This window comes from Asterias amurensis, chromosome 7 (assembly GCF_032118995.1).
Source record: "Asterias amurensis chromosome 7, ASM3211899v1".
NCBI classification, from domain to species: Eukaryota; Metazoa; Echinodermata; class Asteroidea; order Forcipulatida; family Asteriidae; genus Asterias; species Asterias amurensis.
Window position 1 is genome coordinate 5514423 of NC_092654.1, and position 25074 is coordinate 5539496.

The 25074-nt window shown below is 39.8% G+C and overlaps 2 protein-coding genes across 3 annotated transcripts; one reads left to right on the forward strand and one right to left on the reverse strand.

Moving 5' to 3' along the window:
- The first annotated feature begins 1367 nt into the window (after window positions 1-1367).
- LOC139940093 (uncharacterized) lies at window positions 1368-10864 on the forward strand. The gene is made up of 6 exons (XM_071936333.1): window positions 1368-1428; window positions 4041-4102; window positions 6050-6086; window positions 7773-7843; window positions 8152-8503; window positions 10577-10864. Exons 2-6 carry the CDS (start codon window positions 4067-4069, stop codon window positions 10819-10821), a joined length of 741 nt encoding a protein of 246 aa, XP_071792434.1. The 5' UTR covers window positions 1368-1428; window positions 4041-4066; the 3' UTR covers window positions 10822-10864.
- Window positions 10865-11785: 921 nt separating this feature from the next.
- On the reverse strand, window positions 11786-24069 carry LOC139939959 (uncharacterized). 2 transcript variants are annotated; one of them, XM_071936126.1, is made up of 5 exons: window positions 23814-24069; window positions 20972-21153; window positions 19847-19987; window positions 19159-19253; window positions 11786-13785 (listed from the first exon to the last, which is right to left on the reverse strand). In XM_071936126.1, the coding sequence occupies exons 2-5, from the start codon at window positions 21135-21137 to the stop codon at window positions 13453-13455; spliced, it is 735 nt and encodes a 244-aa protein (XP_071792227.1). In that variant the 5' UTR covers window positions 21138-21153; window positions 23814-24069; the 3' UTR covers window positions 11786-13452. The 2 variants fall into 2 exon arrangements, with proteins under 2 accessions (XP_071792227.1, XP_071792226.1); XM_071936125.1 differs by having other exon boundaries at window positions 11787-13785; window positions 20972-21157; window positions 23814-24064.
- Window positions 24070-25074: the final 1005 nt, after the last annotated feature.

A 25074-nucleotide genomic window follows, 5' to 3' on the forward strand; every position in this document is an offset into this window, starting at 1 on the left:
ATCTTCTAATCATTTATTTTCTACGGATCACCAAGAGCTCCTGGACTAAATCCAGATAGTTAAATAAGGTCTTTCGAACTTGGCCCTTTTCGAAACCATGCCTTTGAATTGAATCGAATCGAATCGAATTAAATCAAATCGATCGAAATTAGTTGAGTGGGATCAGATCGGATCGAATCAAATCAAATTGAATAGAATAGAATGGAATAGAATCGAATCGAATCGAATCGAATCGTATCGAAATTAATTGAGTTGAAATGAAATGAGATGAAATGTAGGATGTATGTGAAATGTGATTACATTTACGGAAATTTACATTGGCTGGAAAGTGAGACATCAGACGTTTAGGCTATCGCTCGTTCGCTTGTCCACAGCGCATTGCCTTAACCAAGGCGCTGGGATGGGCACGTATTAAGCACGCTTATTGGTTAATGCTCAGTCCCATCATGAATAACACTCACCATCAAGCACACTTCACGCATGACATATACTTCCTAGAATCTACCCAAGGTGATTAGCCCATCCCAGCGGTCCTGGGTGGCCGCTGAGGGTTAGTCGAGCGAACATTGCTCGTAGCCTGCACATCTGACGTCACACTTATAGGGGGTCAACTACAATGGGTCGACAGTTTCACCAGGCGCCTAATTCGCACAAAAACAACGAAGATACAACAGAGCAAAGAAATCTGGTAATAAACGCGACTAGGTTTTAAATGTTTCAGAAGCTTCGGCGCGCATTGACAGAAAGATTCGCATACCTTTTCGTCATTACATTCATTTGCGGCTCCTTGGAGTCAAACAACAACAAAAACATGTTGGACATTCATCAAAGCAAAAAAAACATGCTTTCGGGATTGCTGTAAACAGTGTTTTGATGGGGGGGGGGGAGTCTTGGGCTCGACTCCCACCGAAGTAATAGTGTCTGTGATTTTTTTCAAAATAGAACTCAGGGTACATACAGTGCTAACACACATCGGTGTACATGGCTAAAACCAACATGGATTATTAAATTTAGTCGTTCAGTTGATGAAAGCCCGAACACACTAATAGCGACCACATCAGGTCCAGTGCACAAAAAATCTAAATTTATATTGGTTATTATGGTGCTATGGTGTAGGCTACTTCGCTGGAGCCATGCATTTTGTTTTTAATGAAACAGCGTTAAGTTGTTACAATCGTTAGGTCATTTTGTGAAATGATCGATTTCTTGAGACGGCATCTGCGTTTTAATTAAAAAAGAAGAAGACCTCATTAACAGACTAGTAGAAGGACTCAAAACATACTTACAAAAGCAGCCTATGTTAAAAACTGGATGACATAATCTTAATTGCTGCGGCTTTTTCAACGATTCATTTGAGCTCAGTTCAGAACGAAAGAAACAGGCAGGTTGCTTTACAGGCAGAAAGCTCGTTGAGTTAGCGGCATATCGGTAAGCATTTTCTTTAATTATGTGTTTTATACCTGTCTAAAATAGCGATCACTGTCTTGGGCCAACGGTGTGTTTCGCAGCAAACACAATTGATAACTGTCACCAATTGAGTATAATTTCCCGCAACAATGATATCCTATAGTAAGGGGTGTGTCATGGACTCAAGCTCTGTGCCCAATTTCATAGAGCTGCTTAAGCAAAAAAATTGTTTAAGCATGAAAATAGCTTGCTTATTTTACACAAGTTACTGGCCAAAATTTCATTCCATATACATTGTTTGTAACTAGCTGGTGTTTAGCTGTTATTTACTTAGCATAACAATTGAGTGGAGTCTTGGCCCGTAATCTGATTTGACTAAGCATGAATTTGTTCTGTTTAAGTCGCCGTTTAGTAACAATAAAATAATTTTTTTTATTAATTGTTTGTCACGATTTATATGTTTAAAAAATAGTTAAAGTTGTTTGGGTTTGACTCCGCCTACCCCTTTTGTGACGTCAATGCCTTGATGCGTAGAGTTAACACACGTGCAAAGTACATGCACGTCCAAGTCATTGAGTTTGTTACGTTTCGAAAAAGTTGTTTTCTTGCATTTCTATTGCTGCTGGATGCAGCAAAACAACTAAAGATGGGGTCAGTCTGCAGGGCTGGTCAGACTCACAAGAGCAATAGTGCCTAGTGGTCCGGTCCGACGTCTTTTTCAGCACTGTGCAGCATTTTCTCTTCACTGATCGCGCCTCGATTGACGTCACGAACAGCGCCCTCTCGGGTCGGGCTTATTTTCAAATTTGTCAATAACATGGAAACTATTTTTTTTAAATCTTAGTTTATTGTTTGTCAAAACACATATTTTAGTGACAAAAGCTTTATTTTGACAAAAAATCACTTCCAGGTGACCTTTTATGCAAAATGTTGTACTTATAAAGCAACTCTATGAAATTGGGGCCTGGTGTTTCTGATCGGCAGAGTGTGGATTCGAGTTACAGTCGTAACTATTGTATCCTTAAAGAATACACTTTTGTTAAGCATATATATATAGTTGACGCTATTCGGGCCGAACACGGCTCGAGACGTTGTGACCATGGGTTTTTCCGAAATTCGTCTCTGCCGTCCAGGCCGATCCTGGGCAGCTTGAACAGCTCGATCGTGTTGTAGGTCGATGGCGTTGAGGTCGTCTACAAGCTGTGGTATGTAGGTGCAGCGGAAGCTTCCACCCTGTCGAAAGGGTTCAGATGGCTGGTTTTGTGGATTTAAGAAGGTAGCGAGAGGCACTTCAGGTCTCCGAAGAGCATGGCTGATCAAACGAAGACGACTTCTCAACAGGGTTGTTGTGGCAGGTGTTATAGTGCGAGAGTACGAAGCATGATGCTTCGTCCCTCGGATGGGACGTGAAGCCAATGGTCTTATATGTGTTTTGTAACGCCCGTTCAAGAACCCCGGTGCACTTCGTAAAAAGGAGGGGCTCGCCTTGGTGTTCCTGGTTGGATTGGCTGCATATTGCGCCACAGCACCTAGAAAAAAACAATGGAAACCGCTCCTTCTCTATCACCACTCTTTGGAACAATCTTCCCGTTCACATCCGTGCCTCCACTACACTGGACTCATTTAAAACCCCTCTCAAAACACACTTATTTAAATCTATCTAAGCCTGTCAAATTCTGCTATTTCATCCCTATTTTACTATCAATACACTTCTTGTTCAGCGCTTAGAAACCTGGTATTAAGCGCTATATAAATGCATGTCATTGTAATTGTTATTACTGTTTAGAAAGTCATTATTTTGGTAAATTCATGCCTAATGATTCTTCCTTTTGAGGAGGAACGTATATCAATGATATCGCAGTTCGTTCCCGCGAAGTCATACGAAACTAAATGATATCGAAGGAATGAAAAGATTTCGAAGAGAATGAATTCAGAAATGCCAAAAGGGGAACTTATTTTATTTCATCTGTAGTGCACCAGATTTTCTGCTTGTGTTTTTCTCCCCATACATAGTTTGCCGATATATCAAACAAAGGGCCATTCTATTATTGAACTTCTTTCCTGTTGCACCATACCCTCAACCATATACCCTAGACTGATTAAAACGATATCGATGGGGGTTTTTCAGTGTTTTCTGTTTGTAGCTCCTTTCCAAAAGTGACCTTTAGCCTTGTTTTTTCTTTGTGAAATACGCTTGCCGTAAGCACAGAATTCACTGCTTCCGTAAGCGCCGATTCTATGTTTACGGTAAGCAGAGCCATGAAATTGGACCCTGTATTGCCAGAAGTGTTTGCTTGTGGTATGAGGCTTTCCAATTAGTCTGTGAACTCATATGTAGCCCTATCATAACAATTTGATATATCTCGCGCGCTTCCTGCGACATGTCCCGAACCCAAAACTATCACCTCAACAATACAATTTTATTCAAAGCTAACAGTTTCAACTTGTGTAAACAATAGCTCTTTTCCACATGATACGTCACATGAAAAGGCTTGCAATCAAAGTTGCAATATAATTCCAATTTGACCTTGTCTATACCGCCGGTAGAAACAAATAATGCATGTGTAAAAAGTGTAAATTTCTATACAAAAGCTTAAATGTAATAAACTTGTCTCTTTTTTTTACCCATACAGATTTGTGAAGTCCTTGAGTCATCCCGATGTCGTGCAAAACAAGGACAAAGATGTTACTAATGGTAAAAATATAAATAAAACCATCAACATTATTGTAACTGTAGGCCTATTTTGATTTAATGTTATGTTTGTTAAAGGCAGTGGACACTATTGGTTATAAATAATTATTAGCATAAAACCTACTTGGTAACAAGTAATGGGGAGAGGTTGTGAGAAACGGCTCCCTCTGAATTTACGTAGTTTTTAAGAAAGAAGTAATTTTCCACGAATTTAATTTCGAGACCACTGAATTAGAAGCATCTGAAAACTGAGCACACAACTTCGTGTGACAGTGGTGTTTTTTCTTTCATTAAATTTTTACAGGTTTGTTGTTTTATGCATATGTTGAGATACACCAATGACTGGTCTTTGACAATTACCAATAGTGTCCAGTGTCTTTTTAAAAGTCTCTTTTGTTTGGTGTGGGATAGCTTCATTGTGTTGGTTGTGTCTGTGGTGTTAAGGAGAAGAACGAAGCCAATTTCTTGACATTCTATTCTAAATTTCAAGTGATTTTCCTTTCCTTTTTTTCGTTCAAACGCCTTTTCTTTTTTTGTCACGATATTTTAATTAACAATAACATCAACAAACATTAATCATGTTAATGACTGCAAAGCGCAGTGTAAAAAAACAAAATTCAAGGTTATTTTTTTTTTCAGTCGATGAACTCTTTTTGCTATAGCATCATTGTGCGCTTACTGTTTTGGTCGTCTAAACGAGACATATCGTCGTCTAAGAAGACATTACTAGGTTCTAAGTGTCCAAAGGGTGTCCTTTTCACTTTGCTTAGGAAGTTGCTTTTAAAGGGCTGGATACGTTTGGTAATCACTCGTAAAATTAATGGCAATAAAAACCTTATGTAAACAAAATATGGCGGCGTTTTGTATTAAGCATTCTGAGAAGCATTTCACTACGAAGTAATGTAATGTGTTTGTAAAAAGATAGTAGTTGATTTTGGGGTTGAACAAAGAATTGACTAGAGTGGGATTCGAACCAACGACCTCCGGATTAACGTGCCGGCGCTCAACCAACTGAGCTATCTAGCCCTATATTGGCGGTGTCCCTGTTTTGTCAATATCTTTGTTCGGGGGTGCCAGTCAGAAGACATACAACCGTTAACTGCCGTGTAGCCAGGGATCACACCCAAATTACGATACAACCTGGGAAGCGGCAGCTAGGGGATCACCTTAAGGGGATGCGACTTTTTGTTTCAGATATCAATATAAACCACAAGGGAAACTGACTGGGTAAATTTGTAAATGATTTTGGGGTTGAACAAAGAATTGACTAGAGTGGGACACCGCCAATATAGGGCTAGATAGCACGTTAATCCGGAGGTCGTTGGTTCGAATATAGGGCTAGATAGCTCAGTTGTTTGAGCGCCAGCACGTTAATCGGGAGGTCGTTGGTTCGAATCCCACTCTAGTCAATTCATTGTTCAACCCCAAAATCATTTACAAATTTACCCAGTCAGTTTCCCTTGTGGTTTATATTGATAAGATAATAGTTGAATCTGAGAATCGTGTACTGCTTCTCAAATTGTGTATTCCTATATGCATTATTCTTCCTATGTGAGTAGTATTCGCTCCGGAATTTTGAAGAAATGTTTTGTCATGCATGATTTTCATTTCACATGTTTGATTTATTCATGTATTCACCATTTTGTTTATTCGTTTTATTATTATTTATTAATTGTAATTGTTTTATTTGTTGATGTATGTATTTATTTTTATCTATTTATTATGCTGTTCTTGTCGTTAGACTTACCCTTAAAGTTTGTTTAAATTATTCGCTTTGTGTTTGTGTCTTTTCGCTGGCCAAATAGGCTACTGTACAAATATGAGTTAGTTTCGTATTGAGGACAAGAGTGTTTGTCTGAAACGATTGGGTCTGCATTATACTTTTATTATATGAAGTTTACATGAATTGATTTTGGGTTTAACATTGTATTTTGTTTCCCTTCTAACCAGGTGTTTATTGTGTGTAACAGCATGATGAAATTATATGGTAAGTGTCGTTTTTTATCACTGAGCTTATCAAAGTTGTTATATAGCCCTACAGCTAGTTGTTTTTGTTTTCTCCCTTGCAACACGTGTGTGTTCTGAATATAGAACAACGAGATTGCGGCCGCTATTTCACAAAGCAAGGGGCTCACACAAAAATGACAGACATACATGAAGAGATGAAAGACAGGATAATTTCTACCGCCATGGTCAGACAGAACTTAGGCCGTTGTTATTCCCATTACTATGCAGGAGTTGAGTCTTAGTATCAGGAGTCATAAAACCATGATAAAACTGACTAAATTTGTGGTGGGTCATGAAAGGGAGAGTTCTGATATATACAGAGGTATATAGTGAACATGTACTTAGTTGGGGACTTAATACTTCCTCCCCTGTCCACAGAGCTCACTGTTGCGGAAGACGGTTGCAGCGTCGTATGCCCGCTTCATGACGTCTCGCAGTGCCTGCTTTGTCGAAGCACCGGCTGCTGGGAGGTCGGGTAAAGTGATGTAAACATCAGAGTTCGTGAGGACTGTCTTGGCATTTACCAGAATTGAGTGGCCTCGTGGTAAATGAACCTGGTAATTTATATGGCGGGTTTGTCGGTCTGGCTTTTGGACTCTGCCAGGTCTACAATCTCTGCTCCTGGCATATGGAAAGTGTCCACCATATCTGCTTGACAGCGTCGTAGGCAGGTGAAGGGGTCCGATGTGTTTTTTTGACCTGGATTTCTTCAATGGATGTTGACGAGAACTGAAGAGACTCATATTGTGTTTCCAGGGCTGTTATTCTGGGGAGAATGCCTCTTGGTAAGAGCACCTTGTCCGGCTTTCTTGTGAGATCTTGTGAGAACGGAGCTCCTGACGCAAGCTCCCTGGACGCAGTGTGATGGAGCCAGGGTGGTCACCTGATTCGACTGGCGGGACCGTTGCCATTGATGAGACTGAAGCTGGTCCTTTCTTGCTGCTTTTTGGAGGCACGTTGTAGCTTTAAGCTTGGACAAAAGGCAGATATGAATAGCAAATATGATTCCTGGTGGTAAATACTCACACGGAGAGTTGATTGGTGAAGATGGAGGAAATTATTTAACTGAATTTTGATAATTCTCATGGAGCACTGTTTTATGAAGTCATCGCGTCTGTTTCTTTAAAAAAAAATGCCACGTGAGCGGAAAAAACTTTGCAAATTGATCGCATTATCAAAATGACCTATCTAAGCTAATGGTTTTGGATCACAAGCAGGGGGTACACTCTCAACAAAGCAAAGACAACAGGGAATACTCCATTAGTCTACTTAACCAGCCCACAACGCATCTATGACGACCGAAAAGGGTATAAAAGACAGTGAGCACTGTTACATGTCAGTCAAACAAAGCTCTAATAGCTTAGAAACATGTTGGGTTAACGGTGTCAATGGTAAGCAGTGCGTTACTAACTAAAAGTAATTCATTTATACAGTTTCTCCATATTTCCATTCTGGCCAAGTTAATTAATCCGTTGACAAGTGTGATTTCATAACCTTATTATGAATGTGTTCTTTATTAAAATTCTAAAGTCTTAGGCCTATTATAAGTTTTTGATGGTATTCTCTAAAATGTCATGTGATAACTTAAACCATCGACGTATGATCCAACAGGTTACAACCATACATTGTCACAAACTAAATTTGAATGAACACTCTTTTTGAACAGCAATCAACTGCTATGTATGCGACGTGCATAACTGCGAGCCTGGCACTGAATCCGTGTGTGGATTGAATCAGGTACGAACATTAAAACCTTTAACAACCCATTGACTCTACACGATTTGCCCCGTGTACTTGTGTCCATTGGATGCTTGCTTGGGACAATGTCAGGTAGAACAATGTCTTTTGTGTGCTTGAAACCGAGGAAACAATGACACAAAATGTACCCATCATTCTGGATATAAAACGATGTAAGCTCGTTACCAGTTTCAGAATGCACAAAATCACAGAAGCAACTGAAAATAATATCGAACTATGTGTTCGCCTACAGTTGGCAGTCAATAAATATCGCCATGTAACTTTCGTTTTGAATTCTAACACAACAGGTTTGCATGAACGAAGTCAGAGATGAAAATAGTTTATTCACAGTCAGAAAACAATGTAAGGAAGTCGACAGTTGCGCTTCACTCGAAGCTCAAAATCCCTCTCAGTGTCATCGAAATAGTGAGACAAACTCGCTTTGTCACTACTGCTGTGATACTGATCTGTGCAACAACGGTGATTATATTGAGTCGACTACTGAGGCTCAACCTGTAACACTAACCGTAACAAAGACATCAACCCTGGCACATACAACGGAACCAACAACCAGTAAGACACAACCCAGTGCAGAGGCATCGACAACAGTCGACATTCTTCCTTCAAGTTCAAACCAAAATGACACGCCTTGTGATTCAGGTAGGTGCATTGCATTGTGTCAATGTGGCTGACGATTCTGTGTTCGAGCTCTTGCAATAATTTTAGTCCGAGTGCACAAAAAAACTATTTGGAGAAGCTTACACCAATTTCGCAGCAACTTTGTGAACTTTTGCAATAAATGATTTGCGATTATCTTTAAAATATACTATTAGCTTTCAAAAAATTCCGAACGAAATGATTTTGAGAGCACAATCCGAGCTGTTGCAATGACTTATTTAAAGTTATAACACCCCTTGCAAGTATTCTGCCTGCTCATTAGTTTAGAGCGCGTCACATGACATGTCTTAGTTTTGCTAGACGACGGCCGTATGATTTGCCATGCGCTAGTCCAAAGACTAGCACACGGCGTGCATTACCCAGACGTCCGTTGCGTGTACGAGGATGATAAATTAATAGTCTGTAACCCTTTCGGATTGCACGACACTACATGCAGCACAGTAAAAGTGTTTGCAATCTGTATATTCGCGTCGTCCGTGGATTGTAGCATTCAGGTCTGTAACTTAATAATAATAGTACAGTATTTAGAAATGTTTGGGGTGTTATAAAACAAATATTGACTGCTTTTACTCGTGCAATGGTTAAAAACTATGACTCCCTCGGTGATCCCCGTAGCGTTCTATTTTCCCTCGGCTTCGCCTCGGGAAAATAGAACGCTCCGGGGATCACCTCGGGAGTCATAGTTTTAACCATAGCACTCGAAGCAGTCAATATTTGTATACTATGAAATGATTTCGAGTGAAATTATTTAAAAGCCATTATACACTTTCGGTACAGAAAAGAGAAAAAAAGTTCACAGATTTACAAATAACTTACAGGGCTTACAGAAGGTAATGGTGAAAGACTTCTCTTGAAATATTATTCCATGAAATGCTTTACTTTTTGAGAAAACATTACACAATATCAATTCTCGATAGCGAGAATTACGGAAACACATGTCATGACACGGCGAAACGTGAGGAAACAAGAGTGGGTTTTACTCCGATGACCGATTGAGCCTAAATTTTCACAGGTTTGTTATTTTATATATAAGTTGTGATACACGAAGTGTGGGACTTGGACAATACTGTTTACCGAAAGTGTATAAATGGCTTTAAGAGCACGAAATAATTTTTTAACAGTTTATTTCAAGTTGAGTAGTTTAAGTTTTGACTCACTTGCTCTAAAGCTGAACCAGTTCTTTAAGAACTCTTCCGGCAGTGCATGAGGTTGGAAGACGACGTAGATGATAGTCGCCTCGGGAAAATAGAACGCTCCGGGGATCACCTCGGGAGTCGTAGTTTTAACCACAGCACTCGAAGCAGTCAATATTTGTTCTATAACACCCCAACAAACTATTTATCATCTTCGTCAGGTGCCGTCGTACGCGCGTTTCAGATACACAGATGCACACCTGACTGGGTTCGAGGTGGGCAAAAAGACGTCTGGGTACTGCACGCCGTGTGATAGTCGTCGTACTATCACACGGCAAACGATGCACTATCACACGACCGCCGTATGTCATGTGAGGCGCTCTAAACCAATGAAAAGGCAGAATATTTGTAAGGGGTGTTATAAAGGGCGTTATGGAGTGAGAGGAGAAGGGTGATGGCACGAGATATACGTCAGACAGGGTCTATCTCACGGGTGACATGCAGGTGGCTGGTCTAATGATAGAAAGAGTTCATCTATGGAGATTCGTAGTTCACATTGGCTGAAATTACTGAAACTGTCAACAGTTATCTAAACTCCAAACAACATGTGTATTGATCTTAATATTGTGTCCTCACTCTCTGTCAGCACAAAATAATGAAATGTAATGGAAAGCATACAAAGACAAAACAAGCAATTCATAACTGGATATCCGGGACGTGTTTCTCTCACCCAAGAAACTGCACAATTTACAATAGACTTGAAGACACCGAACACTATTGGTAATTACTCAAAATAATTTGTCATAATTGTGACATATATGCTGACGATTGTATGTCATAATCATGACCCCTTTTCTTTTTGTAGTGCTTTCGTACAACATTGCAGTGTCACATTCTCGCGTTTTTGTTTATCTTTCTTTAGCTTGGAAACCAATGGGTTCCTACTTCACCTTGGCAGAGAGGGGCTCCACAATTCAGGAAGATTATCTTCTTGCAACGATGGCAACCTCCAATCCTTTAATGTGCGCCTTATTCTGCCTTCGAGAAAATGGATGTGGATTATTTGCCTTCAATCAAATGAACCACAAATGTTCCACAGGCAGTGGAGTTTATGAGTTGTCTAAATTGACGAATTTGGAAGGGTCTTTTGTGTACAAGAAAGACTAACTTGAAGCCAGCTTCATTGGGGTGTCGTACTTTGTCCAGGTCACAATCGACACCTGTATGCACTTTTGTTCTAGTTTAACAGCAACTTCCTTCTTGGCAGCTCTGGTTTGTTATCAAATGCTCGTGATAGAATATCATTGTATTGTTCAACTTTGTGCAGATAACTTGTGAGCTTTTTCAGCATTGACAGTACCTTTTTGTGAGTCTTTACTATAGTCGCACGATTTAGCGAGTTGGATATTGCATACATTACGAGAAGGTCGTGGCTTTTTTAGTGTAGGGCCTAACTTGGTCACTTTAAGTGAAGCTTAGCAGTCTGTGATATAACAATGATGTGAAACTACATCAACTATGTTAAGATCACACCACTATACATGAACCCAGGTCGGTATAATCTTGTGATGAAAATGTCTAAAGTATGTCCTTTCCTGTAAGTGGTGCTGTTGGAGGCCACGTACCTGCTGGACAGAAGCTCCTTTAAAGCAATAGCATCTCCGTCGTTTTCATTATCAACTTGTACATTGATTATGCAGTCGCTGCAATGATTATATATTAGCCTTGAGTTTAACACAGCAGTATCAACCAATATAGTGAGAATTCCTCTAAATGAAATTGGGCCGTATATAAATACTTACTTAGTTGCTTAGGACTGGGTGTCCCTTGGCCTCCTTGGGAAAACCTTCCCCATTCAGGTCTATTTCTGGCTAAATGCTCTGCCTCGTGAAGTGGAATATTGGCATCATACTGAATTTGCAGATATACAAAAACTTCATCTTACTTTTCATCATTTCAACAGCAAAACTAGGCAGTAAAAATTGTTCCATTTGATTGTGAAATCAAACAGTATGTTCTTATGACGAGAGATTTAACAGTTGCAAACCTGGTGAACATTGCTAAATGTTTCAGAGCAAACAAAAGTGGCAGCAGCTAGAACAGACGTTACAAATGTAATGCTTATGCTACTGTTGAAAGCACAACTTCTGCGACTGGACATCAACCAACGCTGTTGTTATTTTCACGTTTTCTTCAATTGTTGTGTGATTTTATTAATGTTGTCTACACATTTGTTAGTATTTGTTATTATTAACATTTTACGCATAGGCCATATACATTTTGTGCCTGTACACAATTTAGGATTAACGACAATCATAATTATTGGTTATTCTTTTGGTTTCATAAAACATATAGTTTATCCTTATCCTTGACTATAGAATAGATGTACATTATGTACATCAGTAGCGCACAATTTAGTTGTATCAAACCTCGAGGCTCTAACAATTACTTATGTTACAGTTAAACACAACATTTAGGAACACTGAAGATTTCATTACATGGTTTGTGAGACATGTTGATTATGACCGAAGCATTAAAAAAGTCATGGTTTATAAGCCATAAAATCTAATTATGGCTTTGATTAAACCTCCTTCCAAGCACTCTTGACAATAGCCGTGTAATCCAAGGAGCAGCGTTGCCCACTGACTGTGGATTTATTAACGGCATGCATAAATACCTCATCAGACAGTGTCGCTATATCCGAAAACTGTCTCATAAAAATACACGACACTTTAAAAAGAGCTCAAGGACGTCGGAAAACAGTTTCCTACTTTATTACGGCTTTTTACCAAAATGGCATTTATGAAAAGGATTAAAAGAGAAGTGACCCTCTCATTTAAAACCTTGCAGGGTCGTGGCGATAAAGACCCTCGCCTTCGGGTTGAGCCTTGAGCGCACGGCCACGACCCTGCCGGTTTTAAACGGCCGATTAAGAACTCGTCGCTACCCTTTTATTCCCTTATAACGGCCGGAGCTTACTTCAAGCTCGCTGCAACAGTGTCTTGGGCACACACCGGGCGAGATTTCTTCGTTATACAAGGCAGACGGTTAAGCGGCTATCGTCAAAAATGCTTGGGAAGGAGGTTGAATGAACCCAGGCATGTTCAGTTTCTATGGTATATAAACCATGATTTGTATGAACGCACAGTTTTTATGGTTTATAAACCATGATTTGTGACGGCAGTTTTTATGTGTGTTGTAACCCATGATTTGTTAACAAACGGGTTTCTTGGTTTATAAACGTGTACAAAAAACTGCTGCTCGCCTCGTTTCTTGTCTGCCTCGTTCTGACCATATTACACCTGTATCAATGCATTTGCATTGGCTCCCAATTAAGTTTCATACAGTTACCAAAATTCTTCTGTTAACTTTCAAGGCTCAAACAAGTCAATCTCCCGCTTATTTATCTGAATGTGTTCCCCCATATGTTTTGAAGATGCTCCAATGTTCATGGTTTATAAACCATGTTTTACGACGCTTCGGATGTTATGTTTTATAAACCGTGGTTTATGAACCCTGTTTCTATGAAACCACAACAACATTGACAGAACAATGGTAAACACTATTCTTTCTTTTTTACGCTAAACAATAAGTTGACAATTGGCGCCCGTAAAAATGTTTAGAAGTGAAAGTTTTTGGAAAAGTTTGTCTTTAATTAATTCGCTAATAAAATTAGGGAATGTAATAATTAGCTCATAAGGTTAAAAAATCTGACCAAATATTGTTTTACGTACAGCTAATAAACAAAAAAGTCGTTTGGTCACTTTCTCTATCCTAACTACAACATAATGTCACTATCTATTTAGCAGACAAGCTAATGAGATCCTTGTCAAGGCAATAAAGGGAGCTATCAACCAATTCCAACTTTTCTGGTGTTTTTTGATTACGGATGGTACTCAGCAAATCCAAGATGGCAGTTTTATCGGCATCCAAACCTTTGATCTCGCATCTAACCGTGTATGTAACTGCCTTGAACGGTCCATCTGGTGTAAATCGCTTGTACAACCCAACTTCACCTAACGACACACCTGATGGGACTGCAGCCTTAAGGCCTTCTATGCCTGCCCAGTTAAGCCAGTCTTTCTCCAAATCACCGATGTTATTGTTGAACTCATTGTCAGAGACGATTGTCTAGAGGGAAAAAAGATTCATAATTTGAGCTTGTACAAAATGTATAACCACACACACACGACACATGGTAAATCATGTTTCCCTCGGAAGATGTTTGCCTTTAGGTTGCCAAAAGACGGTGACAACTGGTTGACTAGTCTTACTCATACACGAACACATGTTTCTGAAACCCGTAAGTAAGCAAACTATGGTGGCCTCGAGTGGGCATCATGGATGGCAAATTTCATATGTTGACAAATCACCACTTGGGCGCCACAAGCATGAGCGACAATCGGGGAGGGGGGGCATGGGGACACTCCCCCATCTTTTGTAGGGTGCGGGGCACAATATCAAATGTCCCCCATCTTTTTGACCACCTTAATCATGAAGCCCAATTATTGCACTGTGTAAGACCAAACCACGTGTCCCGCCATGGGCATTAATCCTGGAGCAAAGGATGCCACAACTTTTTGATGGGTGGAGGACACTATATCAAATGTCCCCTGCACACCACAGAGCATCTAAAATGCAAAAGGATTCTCACACGAATGCTTCATCGTTAACAGGTTTGCAGCCCCCCCCCCCCCCCGAGTGGAAGGGACGTGTCCCCCATCCCCCTTTTTTTAAGGGTGGGGTACACAATATCACATGTCCCCCGTGTCTTTGACCACCTTCATCATGAAACTCATACCGAACCCTGTGTCCCAAACCCTGTAACCCGTTATTGGCATCAATCCCGGGGGGGGGGGGGGGGGGGGCAATGTTCCCCCAGTTTTTGCCCCGGTACCCACGCCGTAAATGTTATGACTAACGATGTCCACTTCCCCCCACTGTCAAGACAGATTGACGCTCATGGGCTCAATTCACGAGTATTGACGCCAAATTTACGACATGTGCACAAGTCGAAGAATAAACACCCTTGTTGCACAACCTATTCAAGTTCAATAATTCAGTGAGAAATTACTTGTTCTCGAAAACTACGTCACTTCACAGGGAGCTTTTCTCACAATGTTTTTTTATACTATCAACAGCTCCCCATAACTCATTAACAAGTAAAGGTTTATGCTAATAACTATTGTAAGTAAATACCGATAGTGTCCAGTGCCTTTAAAGGGACACACCGGCTCACCGTGTACGCAGTTTAGGGCTGTAGAATCATAAATAATGTTTTTATAGATGGTCGCTGTAAAAAAAACATCACGTAATTAGCGAAAAATGTCACGTAATAAGCGAAAAATGATTAAAAAACCCAAAAGCGGTAAAAGGCCAGCGTAAACGTGTTTCCAGCCGTTGCAACTGTCAAGTCTTCGTGACATCGTCGCACAATATTGCAAGTAGACTGGTGCTTTGTTTATAGCAACGTTTTACTACGACGCAGCATAAGGATCCAGTCTATCCATAAAGTATAAACAACCAGCATACACGGATCAGGCAAATCCTTCGACGATGGAGGTAGTCGTGCTTCGACGTACATCCAAAGATCGTCACGAAGAACACAAAATACTAACCCAGAATATGATGGGACAGTGACAAGTAAATAAAGCATTCCTGGCACCAACTTCCTGGTGAACTTGTGGCTGGTGGCCGACTAAATTTTGAATAGTAAAGAAATTTTGTGAGCAGTATTTTCTGCTAAACAGATGAAACTGAGGAGCCCTGTTATTCACAGTGAAACATTTTATAATCTCGGGGGGGGGGGGGGGTTGGGTGGGGGTTGGGGGTGGGGGAGGGAATCGTGAGGGATTCAAAAGCGTCCTTGTGAGAATGTATTTTGAAATGTAAGCGTAGCTGCAAATCTTGAAACGTAAGCCTAGCTTGACTCGGGATTGAAAGCGTAATTTTTGATTTTAGCGTAACAAACCTAAATGATGCATATGGATTTTATGGATATGGAGTAGCTGCGTAGCTTGGAATGTAACCATATCTTTTGGAACGTAAGCATATCTTGGAACGTAAGCATAGTTGGGTATCTTGGAATGTAAACGTAGCTGCGTATGGATCGTAAGCATAGCTGAGAAGCTGTGTAGCTTAGAACGTAATCTTATCTTTTGGAACGTAAGCATATCTTGGAACGTAAGCGTAGCTGGGTATCTTGGAACGTAAACGTAGCAGCGCATGGAACGTAAGCGTAACTTGACTCAGGATTGAAAGCGTACCTTTTGTATATATAGCGTAACTTGAGAAGGAACGTAAGCAAAACTTGGAATGTAAGCGTAGCTTGGAACGTCATATTTTGGAAGGTACAAGCGTAGCTGGATATCTTGGAACGTAAACGTAGCTGCATATGGAACGTAAGCGTAGCTTGACTCGGGCTTGAAAAACGTACCTTTTTATATTGTAGCGTAACTTGAAGGAACGTAAGCGTAGCTGAGTAGCTGCGTAGCTTGGAACGTAACCAAATAATACCTCAACAATCTCAAAAATAACACTTCATTCACAGAATTAAAAAAAAAAATTGAGAAAATTATGCTTTGAGGGAATTTTTTTTATCATGTTTTTTTCAACCTTTTATACAAAATTATTTTTCACCTGTTCTTTTTTCGATCGGGGCTCCGGTTTTTTTAATCCTTTTTTTCTTCTTCATAAAACATTTTTAAGCTACTCACACAATAACACTGTCAATATAACAAAATGCGGTATTCCTACGTTTTGACATCGTCAATCTTTTTTTTATTGTTTCCTGAAAACTAGCAAAAAGAAACTAGGAGCCATGAAACAAAACAGAGTATAATATTGGAACGTTGCGATCATAAGAAATAACGGATTCGACACGAGGTGTACCGACTGACAAACCCACGATGACAAACATGTACTCCCAACCCCTCCCAAGCTCACGGCGAGACCCGCAAGCTTGGAGTTCATAGCGCCCGGGATTACACCTCCAGCCCCCCACGAGACACGGCATGTGCGGTACGTGATATGCCCCGAGGCTTACGTTCCGATTGCTCCACGCTGTGGGGCCATAAAACAAGCTTCCGTTACACGGACTCTTTGAATGCGAATCTTAGATGCGAACGTTAGATTTTTCACCATTATTTACATTTTGTAGCGATAATTTAAATACATGATCTTTTTCGTCAATTACTCGTTAATAATTTTGTAAAAAAAATATTTAAATTTGGTTTGGTAAGTTACTTTTAGACGGCTGGAAGTAAAACTAGCCCGGAAGGTCACGTGATTGTTTGTACCACTTTTTGGTTAGAACAATCACGCGACCTTCGTTTTTGTTTTAAAATGCTCAAAAACGGCCAAATTTGATGATTTTTTTTTAAGGACTGTTCTTCTTCATTCCTGGAAACCCATTGAATACATTTCTCAGTCTATTTTGTAGCCCAAATAGCCCAATTCGGCCGGTGTGTCCCTTTAAACACTACCCGTAGTTATACGCGCCAAAATTAAGGACGCGATAGCCTTCTTGCACAATGTCCACCGATTTACATTAAACTTACACCGCTTGAAGATAATGATAGCAGAAAGCGTACCTTAAAATATTAGTTGCTGGGGTGCTGTAGGTTTTTAATAAAAGAGTAAAAACAATGTCATGAAAATACGTTTTTACATGCTCACTGAGACGAAAATTATTTTCATGACATTGTTTTACTCATTTTTTAAAGGCAGTGGACACTATTGGTAATTACTCAAAATAATTATTGGCATAAAACCTTTCTTGCATGGTGACGAGTAATGGGGAGAGGTTGATTGTATAAAACATTGTGAGAAACGGCTGCCTCTAAAGTGCCATAGTTTTCGAGAAAGAAGTAAGTTTCCACGAATTTGATTTCGAGACCTCAGATTTACAACTTGAGGTCTCGAAATCAACCATCTAAATGCACACAACTTCGTGTGACAAGGGTTATTTTTCTTTCATTATTATCTCGCAACTTCGATGGCCGATTGAGCTCAAATTTTAACAGGTTTTTTATTTTATGCATATGTTGAGATACACCAAGTGTGAAGGCTAGTCTTTGACAATTACCAATAGTGTCCACTGCCTTTAAAAAGTACAGCACCTCGGCAAATAATATTTTCAGGGAAGCTTTCTACTATCATTATCTTCAAACTGTGTAAGTTTCATGTAAATCTGTGGACAATGTTTTTTTTTGTCCTACAATAAGTACATAGACCCTTTAAAGGGAAGGTACACGTTTGGTAATTACTCAAAGCAAATATTAACTTAAAAACTGACTTGGTAACGAGCATTGGAGAGCTGTTGATAGTATAAACATTGTGAGAAACGGCTCCCTCTGAAGTAGCATAGATTTCGAAATAGAGGTAATTTCTCACTAAATAATAATAGACTTCTAGCTAGAAGTCTTTTATTCTTATCTGAAAGCACACATATTCGTCCAACAAGGGTGTTTTTCTTTCATCATTATTTTCTCCCAACTCCGATGACCAATTGAGCTCAAATTTTCACAGGTTTGTTGATGTATGCATATGTTGAGATACACCAAGGGAGAAGACTTGTCCTTGACAATTACCAATAGTGTACCTACCCATTAAGGCAATTTAACGAGGAAAGTTTATTTCCAGTCTAATGGAGCAGTGATGATATAAACTAAAGGATTTCCTCAATGAAGCAGTCATTAATTATGCTAACATTATTAGGGACATCTTTTAATAGATACTAAACCATTATACATCGCAAGTCAACCAAATATCCACCAACAAAGTCAACAACACTCTAAACAAAATGAGAACTAAAGATATACCAAGCATCACTAAACTCCAACAAACTAGCAAACAAATAACCTTACAAACAACAAATCCAAAGAAAAAGATTCCGTTTCCGATTGGGGCCTACATGCCATTTAAAATAAGGACGGTCAGTCGGATTTTGTTTTCTTCAGTTTATTCGTATTTTGATACAACATTTAACATTCACAAATACCTCGAACAGTTTCGCTATTCCTATTGGTGGAGAGCGCGTCACGTGGGTGTGTACAAATCTTTGTTTATGACCGGTAAAAAGTGTTGAAACATGGGCGTGACACGCCTGCTTGCACCTGCGCTTATAAGACATTTTCTTCATTCCTATTGGTCGCGCGACGTGTTGATGTTTTTGACCGAAAAAGGTATTTATGAATGGGAATCAAAGTGTGTTGAATCGGTTTTCAACTAGTGGTTTAAACCCGCCGAGGCCTGGTTCTTGATAATTTACCTCGACCTCGCCTCGGTAAAATTATCAAGAACCAGGCCTCGTTGGGATTAAACCACTAGTTGAAAACCTCTTCACCACACATTGATTCCCTTAATCAAAAACAGCGAGTGACAAAAAAGTGCTCCAAAATGTATTAAAGACCTCATCCTCTTCTCGCAGCGTAAAGTTAGGGTCGGTCGGGTAACCGGAAACAGAACCTTTTTTGTTTTGTTTTGCCTAAACAATTGATTTACCCTGTAGCCGCTAATGATAAATTTGGATTCAAGCTTTGCAGGTAAGTCGGGAATGATCTGCTTTCCACTCAATGTTGAAATTTCCTCATAGCCACCTGGAATGATTACAAAACGAACAAAGGAATTAACAGTGATTTATCACATCTTAAAATTTGCAAAAATGCAACATCTTGTGTGAAATATGCCGAGTATTATTTTTAAGTGAGAGTTTCATCGTACTGGTTGGGAAATGACGATTGAGGACTTTGACTTCAATGCGTATACATTTCTCAACAGGAATGGGTAATTGTTGGTTGAAGGGATGCACGGAGTTCTGGAAGTGCCGTTCAACTTATATTGGGATCCTAAGATTGTTTTGGCACGATGACGATACCTTGAAATAGGACATCGTCTTACCAAATACCTCGGAGTGTCGTCTTCCTAGGGAAATGACGTATTCTGTCGTGCAATCCATCTAAGCGTGACGATATTCATATCATACATTTGTTTCTGGATGACGACACCCCAAAAAAACAATTTCGTGTTCCTAATTGTTCCTGAATACAAAATCTTAATTTTCGGTTTTCGTCATCCGAGAAAATGTATCATGTTTTGATAGTTTCGCAATGTCGTCAAGCTGAGATGGATTCATAAAGGAAGATGGTATGAAATTGAGCAGAATGTGGATCGCCTAGCTTTGAAATAATACCTGGGTGGTTGATCTGAATTCCCGGCATTCCATGCCCCTCAACGACAGCTTTAATCAGTTCCGGGCTGGGTTCCATAAAGTCCTTTATAATCCGCTCGGTAGTGCCAGTAAAAGTGGAGAAATTTACATATGGAAATAAACCTAGTATAGAAACAAAACAATAACTGATTGGAAGTCAGGGAACATATTATTATTTAAACATTGACATCAAAATCGTCCTATGAAAATTCCTTTTCTTATGGCCTTTTGATGGTATTTGGACCCAAATTGGCAATTTTGTTAATTCAGGCATAATGAGCCACTTTAGGCCCACTTTTGAGTTCATACGGGAAAACCTTTTTGAGTCGGGTGCCGAGAAATTTCTTTCCACGTGTATATCCTCGTTAGACCAATACAGCGAGCAACGAAATCGAAACGTAAAAAGATAATACAGTAGACAAAAATGAGTGTTTATTCCACTAGTCTTGTGCAAGCATGTAACAAAGGCGTTATTTAAAAAAAATGTAATTGAAAGAAAATCGTAACCTCTAAATACTATGTTGGTACCACAACATGTCTGTAGTGTTACCAAGTAATGTTATTTCGTTACCTAGAATAACCATTTCCTTCCATTCTTTGATTTTAATTTTAATTTAATAATATTTTGAGAGAACAAAATGAAATATTTGTTTACTTTCTTCATGTGTTCTTCTTTTTCTGTAAACCTTTTAAGGGTCTCTGTTTGGTCCCATGCTTTGTGTAAAAGAACCCAGTGCACTTATCGAAAAGAGAAGGGATTCGCCCCGGTGTTCCTGGCAGTGGCTGCTGTATGCGCCGTAGCACCTTGTAAACCCTCGTAAGGTGCTACATAATTGGGTCTCAGAATTCATCACTTCAATAACCCACCTTTCTGAAAGTTTGTATACACTCAGCGCCTCGAGTACCTTGTTGAATTGTGTTTAATATTTAAACAAACACTACATAACCCCAGTTTGACTGATCAAAACCAGGAAATGAAGGAACAAAATACTCAAAGTCCACGAGCATCATCAGCAAGGAACTCTAGTTTTACAAAATGAGGTTAGCGCTGTGACCGAAGGGTATAGGGCCTATTTATATGATCATTTATGGAGACATCACACTCACCTTGTTCGTCCAAGTTTCGGTGAAGCTGAGCAGCCACATAGTGATCAAGGGTTTCAACATATCTGCCTAACGTCTTCCAGCCTGCGGTAAATGTTGGGTAGTTTGGTGGTGGAGTAATCGTCTCGTAAAAGTTAAACACGGCGAAGAGTTGTTTCTGAGATGTCATGACGTCAAGTGGTTATCTATCTACAAGCAATCATGTTATATTTACTGATTTTAAAACGTTTTAAATATAGGAAATAAACTTGTATGTAAGTGATAAACGTTGTGCTCTCTGGATTTCTTATTCAATACTAAATGCCAAGTCTTTTTATCAGGAACCGGAGTTCTTATCATGTTTAGCATTAGATAGGGTTGCATGTGCCCCGATGTCTATTTTTTTCAGTGAAGTTAAAACTCATCTTTATAACTTAAACTGAATTTGCTTTATCCATAATTTACTTTGTGTTTGTCTGATTCGGTGCTTGTCTGCGTATGTTGTTGTTGTGGTTGCCGTTATCGTTGTTTTGGGGTTGGAGTAACACGATAGCGTTTCATTTCACCCTTTGTTTTCTCTAAAAGCAGCCCATCTTTTGTTTTGTCTGTTTCTCCTTGGTTTGTTGTCCAATTTTCGGCTTTCATATTTTGTTGTACTAAATGTATTTTATCTGTATGTTATGTCATGCCTGAATTAATGAATTATTCTTGTTTTAAACATGGCCGACGTCCTTTTGTACTAAACTACCTTGTTTCAAAGACCCCATAGAATGGCGATTGAATGACTTTGTTTCGCCATGATGTTAGTGCTTTTCAACATGCACGTCTCAACGCACCATGTCAGTGCAAATGCTGTCCCTATAACAACTATGGTTCTAATTCTTATAGATTCAATGGAGAATAGTCCAAATGGAGGACCCAGTCATAACGGAACAGTGACACATATTCGAGTTGGTAGAGAGCCAGTTTCCCTCACCGACTTACCGGGGGAGGCAAAACTCATCCTCCTTGAATAATTGACAAATTGCGGCTGATGGGTGACACCTTGTTCCGATGTGTGACTAACTCATTGGATAACAAGTTCATTCAAGCCACCCCAATTCCGTAGGCAAGCCAAGCAATTTGGTAATCTCACAACGAACTTGATCATCTAAGGTGTTGAGCGGACAGTCGCACTGAATGACATCGAAGTCTTATTAGTACACGTATATATTACAAGGTAAATCGTCTCTACTGGTCTCGAATGGCCACAGAGCAATTAACTGGATTCGACACCGTCTCAATGTGTTGCAAAGACAATTGACGTTGCGGTTGTGAGACATAATCGAGGGGTTAATAGATGTCAGTTATATAGCATTTTGTCACGGCCTTCGTCTCCCAATGTAATAGAAATCTCGGCTTTATTGGTAGCAAATTCTTCCTCCTTGTGGTCAAACCAATCACAGAGAAGCGACGGAGGGGGTGGGTTGGGGTGGGGGATGTCAGCGGGTCAGCATTTATACAATTAATTTACGCACGCTGGCTGGGCCGGAAAACAACATTCATCCACCTTGGATTGTTTTTTTATAAATCGTTTTGGGGACAATTCGCGTTTTAATTGGTTAATCGTTCAGCATTTTGCATATAAGTTATGCACCTTTCACAAACAGGTTTGAAAAGGCCCCTGTGGCTTTTTGCAGCTCGCCTCTTGCGAAAGATTCCCCCTCAAATCACTTGGATCGCGGGTCAACGAAGATCCATGCCACGTCCTTGCAGAATAATGCTTCCTTTCTGTTCGTAAATTTATTAGGTCTTTTGAAAAGGACCCCTGTGGCTTCGACTCCAATCCAAGATTTCCCCCTCCAATCGCCATGTAGGTCGCAGTGGTTCAACGAAGCTATCCAATGCCATGTCCTTGCTGTTACGACGCTTCCTAAGGCCTTTCATGCATGTTGTGCCACTCTTTGCAGAAAACAAGATTTGTTGGTATTCTACTAAATAAATATGATCAAATCGACGTATCATTTACAACTATACGTATTGTTTCTTTCAGGCACGACGGCTTTCCTGTGCTGTAACCATAGAAGGAAAAGAACAAGGACCCCTTGCTCTATGCTTTACATCAGCAGAATCGAATCACTGTGACTCATACATAAATACTGAGTCATCGAGAACAGCGTAGTAAAGGACTGTCCTGCGGATCAACAAAGACAGGATGATCTGAGGCTTATCCATAGGCTATGTGTGGATATTGTGTAAATCTCTTATTGGGCACCCCGCTGAATAAACTCTAACGATTTCAGTGTAAAATGCTACTACTCAAAACATTGGAAGTCTCAGCTGTTTACATACAGTACAGGGAGAATTATCCGCTCCTCGGTGTGATACTGGAAGTAATTAACAAGGCCTGCCGAGTGATTCAATCTCCCTCAAAATAAAAAGTAGAATATTTTGAATGCCACTAAATATTGATGAGACCGTTCTCTATTTCTCTCTATTCATTTAGCAGAGTGCATCCTAGAAGCACGAAGGATAGTAATAATATTATTTCACGCACACGTTGTATTCTGAACGGAGGATACAAACATAACATAACAGTGTGTAATATGGTAGGGACCAATACTCTACAGTACTGAATATCATGTTCTATCGTTAGACTTTGCGCATCGAAATCGTTGTAACCCATTTCTAGAATCCGCGAGTGCTTTGGAGTCGACTAATATCTTATTGTGAAACTGAGATAGGCCCTATCCCTGAAAAGGGAAGGTTTTTATTATATAAGTGGAGGTTTTGATTGCACCTGCTGAGTAAGGTTTGTTCGCTGCAAAGCATATGCCTAGAAAGTAACAACAATTATACAAAAAAACAATTCTAGCCACAAACTCACCCGTTAATGTCACTTCAAGTTATTTTCCTGTTTGGAAATCGAGCCAATAATCAACGGTTGACACAGCTAGACGGCCTTCAAAAGCTTGAATAACTGGATGGTCTCTCGTGTTTTGCAGGACAGTGCGCAGACAATGCGTGAATAGAAACGACTACTCCTTCGTATTTCGCTGTAGGCCTGCTGGTACGACACCATGACGACGCACATGCAAAACTGGGTGCACCACACGCATACAGAGAACTAGGCGGATCCCCATTAATTATATGTAAACACACAACATTTTCTGTAAATCAAGGATTTGAAGGGTAGAACTTTATGAATTGTTAAAAATTTGTCAATAATATTATGCACCTTGGTTTTTCCCTTTCCATCCTGGAGCATAAGGGTTACATCTAGCACTCTAAAAGATTGTACGAACCAATCATGCCGCTGAACTTAATATTAGCGGCACTTAATTCGTTAATGAATTATTAATCCGTTATAACTAATTAACTTGTTCCCATAGATAGTGGCCCGATTGGGGTGTTCTTATAATACGGTCCTACTCTCACACTGTGGAGATATATACTAGCGAATGTGCTACAAACGGAAACATTTAACAATCGCTCAAATTTCGCAACATTCGCCGTGTCTTCGTGAGCGTTGGTAACAAATTCGGAACGTTCACAAATTCTTCCCCACCTCCCGACGAAGATCGGTCAATTATGCTACTCTCACACATGGGCGAATATCTTGCGAATACGAATGTTTGAAATTCGCGATGAATTCGCCAAAAGTTGCGATTTGATAGTGAATATGGCCTCTGACGTCCTTAAAGGCAGTAGACACTATTGGTAGTTGTCAAAGACTAGCCTTCACAGTTGGTGTATCTCAACATAAGCATCAAATAACAAACCTGCAAAAACTTGAGCTCAATCGGTCATCGAACTTGCGAGATAATAATGAAAGAAAAAACCCCTTGTCACACGAAGTTGTGTGCGTTTAGATGGTTGATTTCGAGACCTCAAGTTCTAAATCTGAGGTATTGAAATCAAATAGCTGGAAAATTACTTTTTTCTCGAAAACTATGGCACTTCAGAGGGAGCCGTTTCTCACAATGTTTTATATCATCAACCTCTCCCCATTACTCGTCACCAAGATGCTAATAATTATTTTGAGTAATTACCAATAGTGTCCACTGCCTTTAAACCTCTCCTTACCAATATCTTATGCATAAAACGTACGCTTTACCAACAGTACGAATGGCTTACTAAATGATTAC

Bases quoted from the DNA above. Each gene is read 5' to 3' on its own strand.
- LOC139940093 (XM_071936333.1), top strand. From the start codon at position 4,067: ATGTCGTGCAAAACAAGGACAAAGATGTTACTAATG. The intron at 7,844-8,151 runs GTACGAACATTA...CTAACACAACAG, and splicing joins CCGTGTGTGGATTGAATCAG to GTTTGCATGAACGAAGTCAG. The intron at 8,504-10,576 runs GTAGGTGCATTG...ATCTTTCTTTAG, and splicing joins TGACACGCCTTGTGATTCAG to CTTGGAAACCAATGGGTTCC.
- LOC139939959 (XM_071936126.1), bottom strand. From the start codon at position 21,137: ATGACATCTCAGAAACAACTCTTCGCCGTGTTTAACTTTTACGAGACG. The intron at 19,988-20,971 runs GTGAGTGTGATG...TTTCTATACTAG, and splicing joins CCGAAACTTGGACGAACAAG to GTTTATTTCCATATGTAAAT. The intron at 19,254-19,846 runs GTATTATTTCAA...TAATCATTCCAG, and splicing joins AATTCAGATCAACCACCCAG to GTGGCTATGAGGAAATTTCA.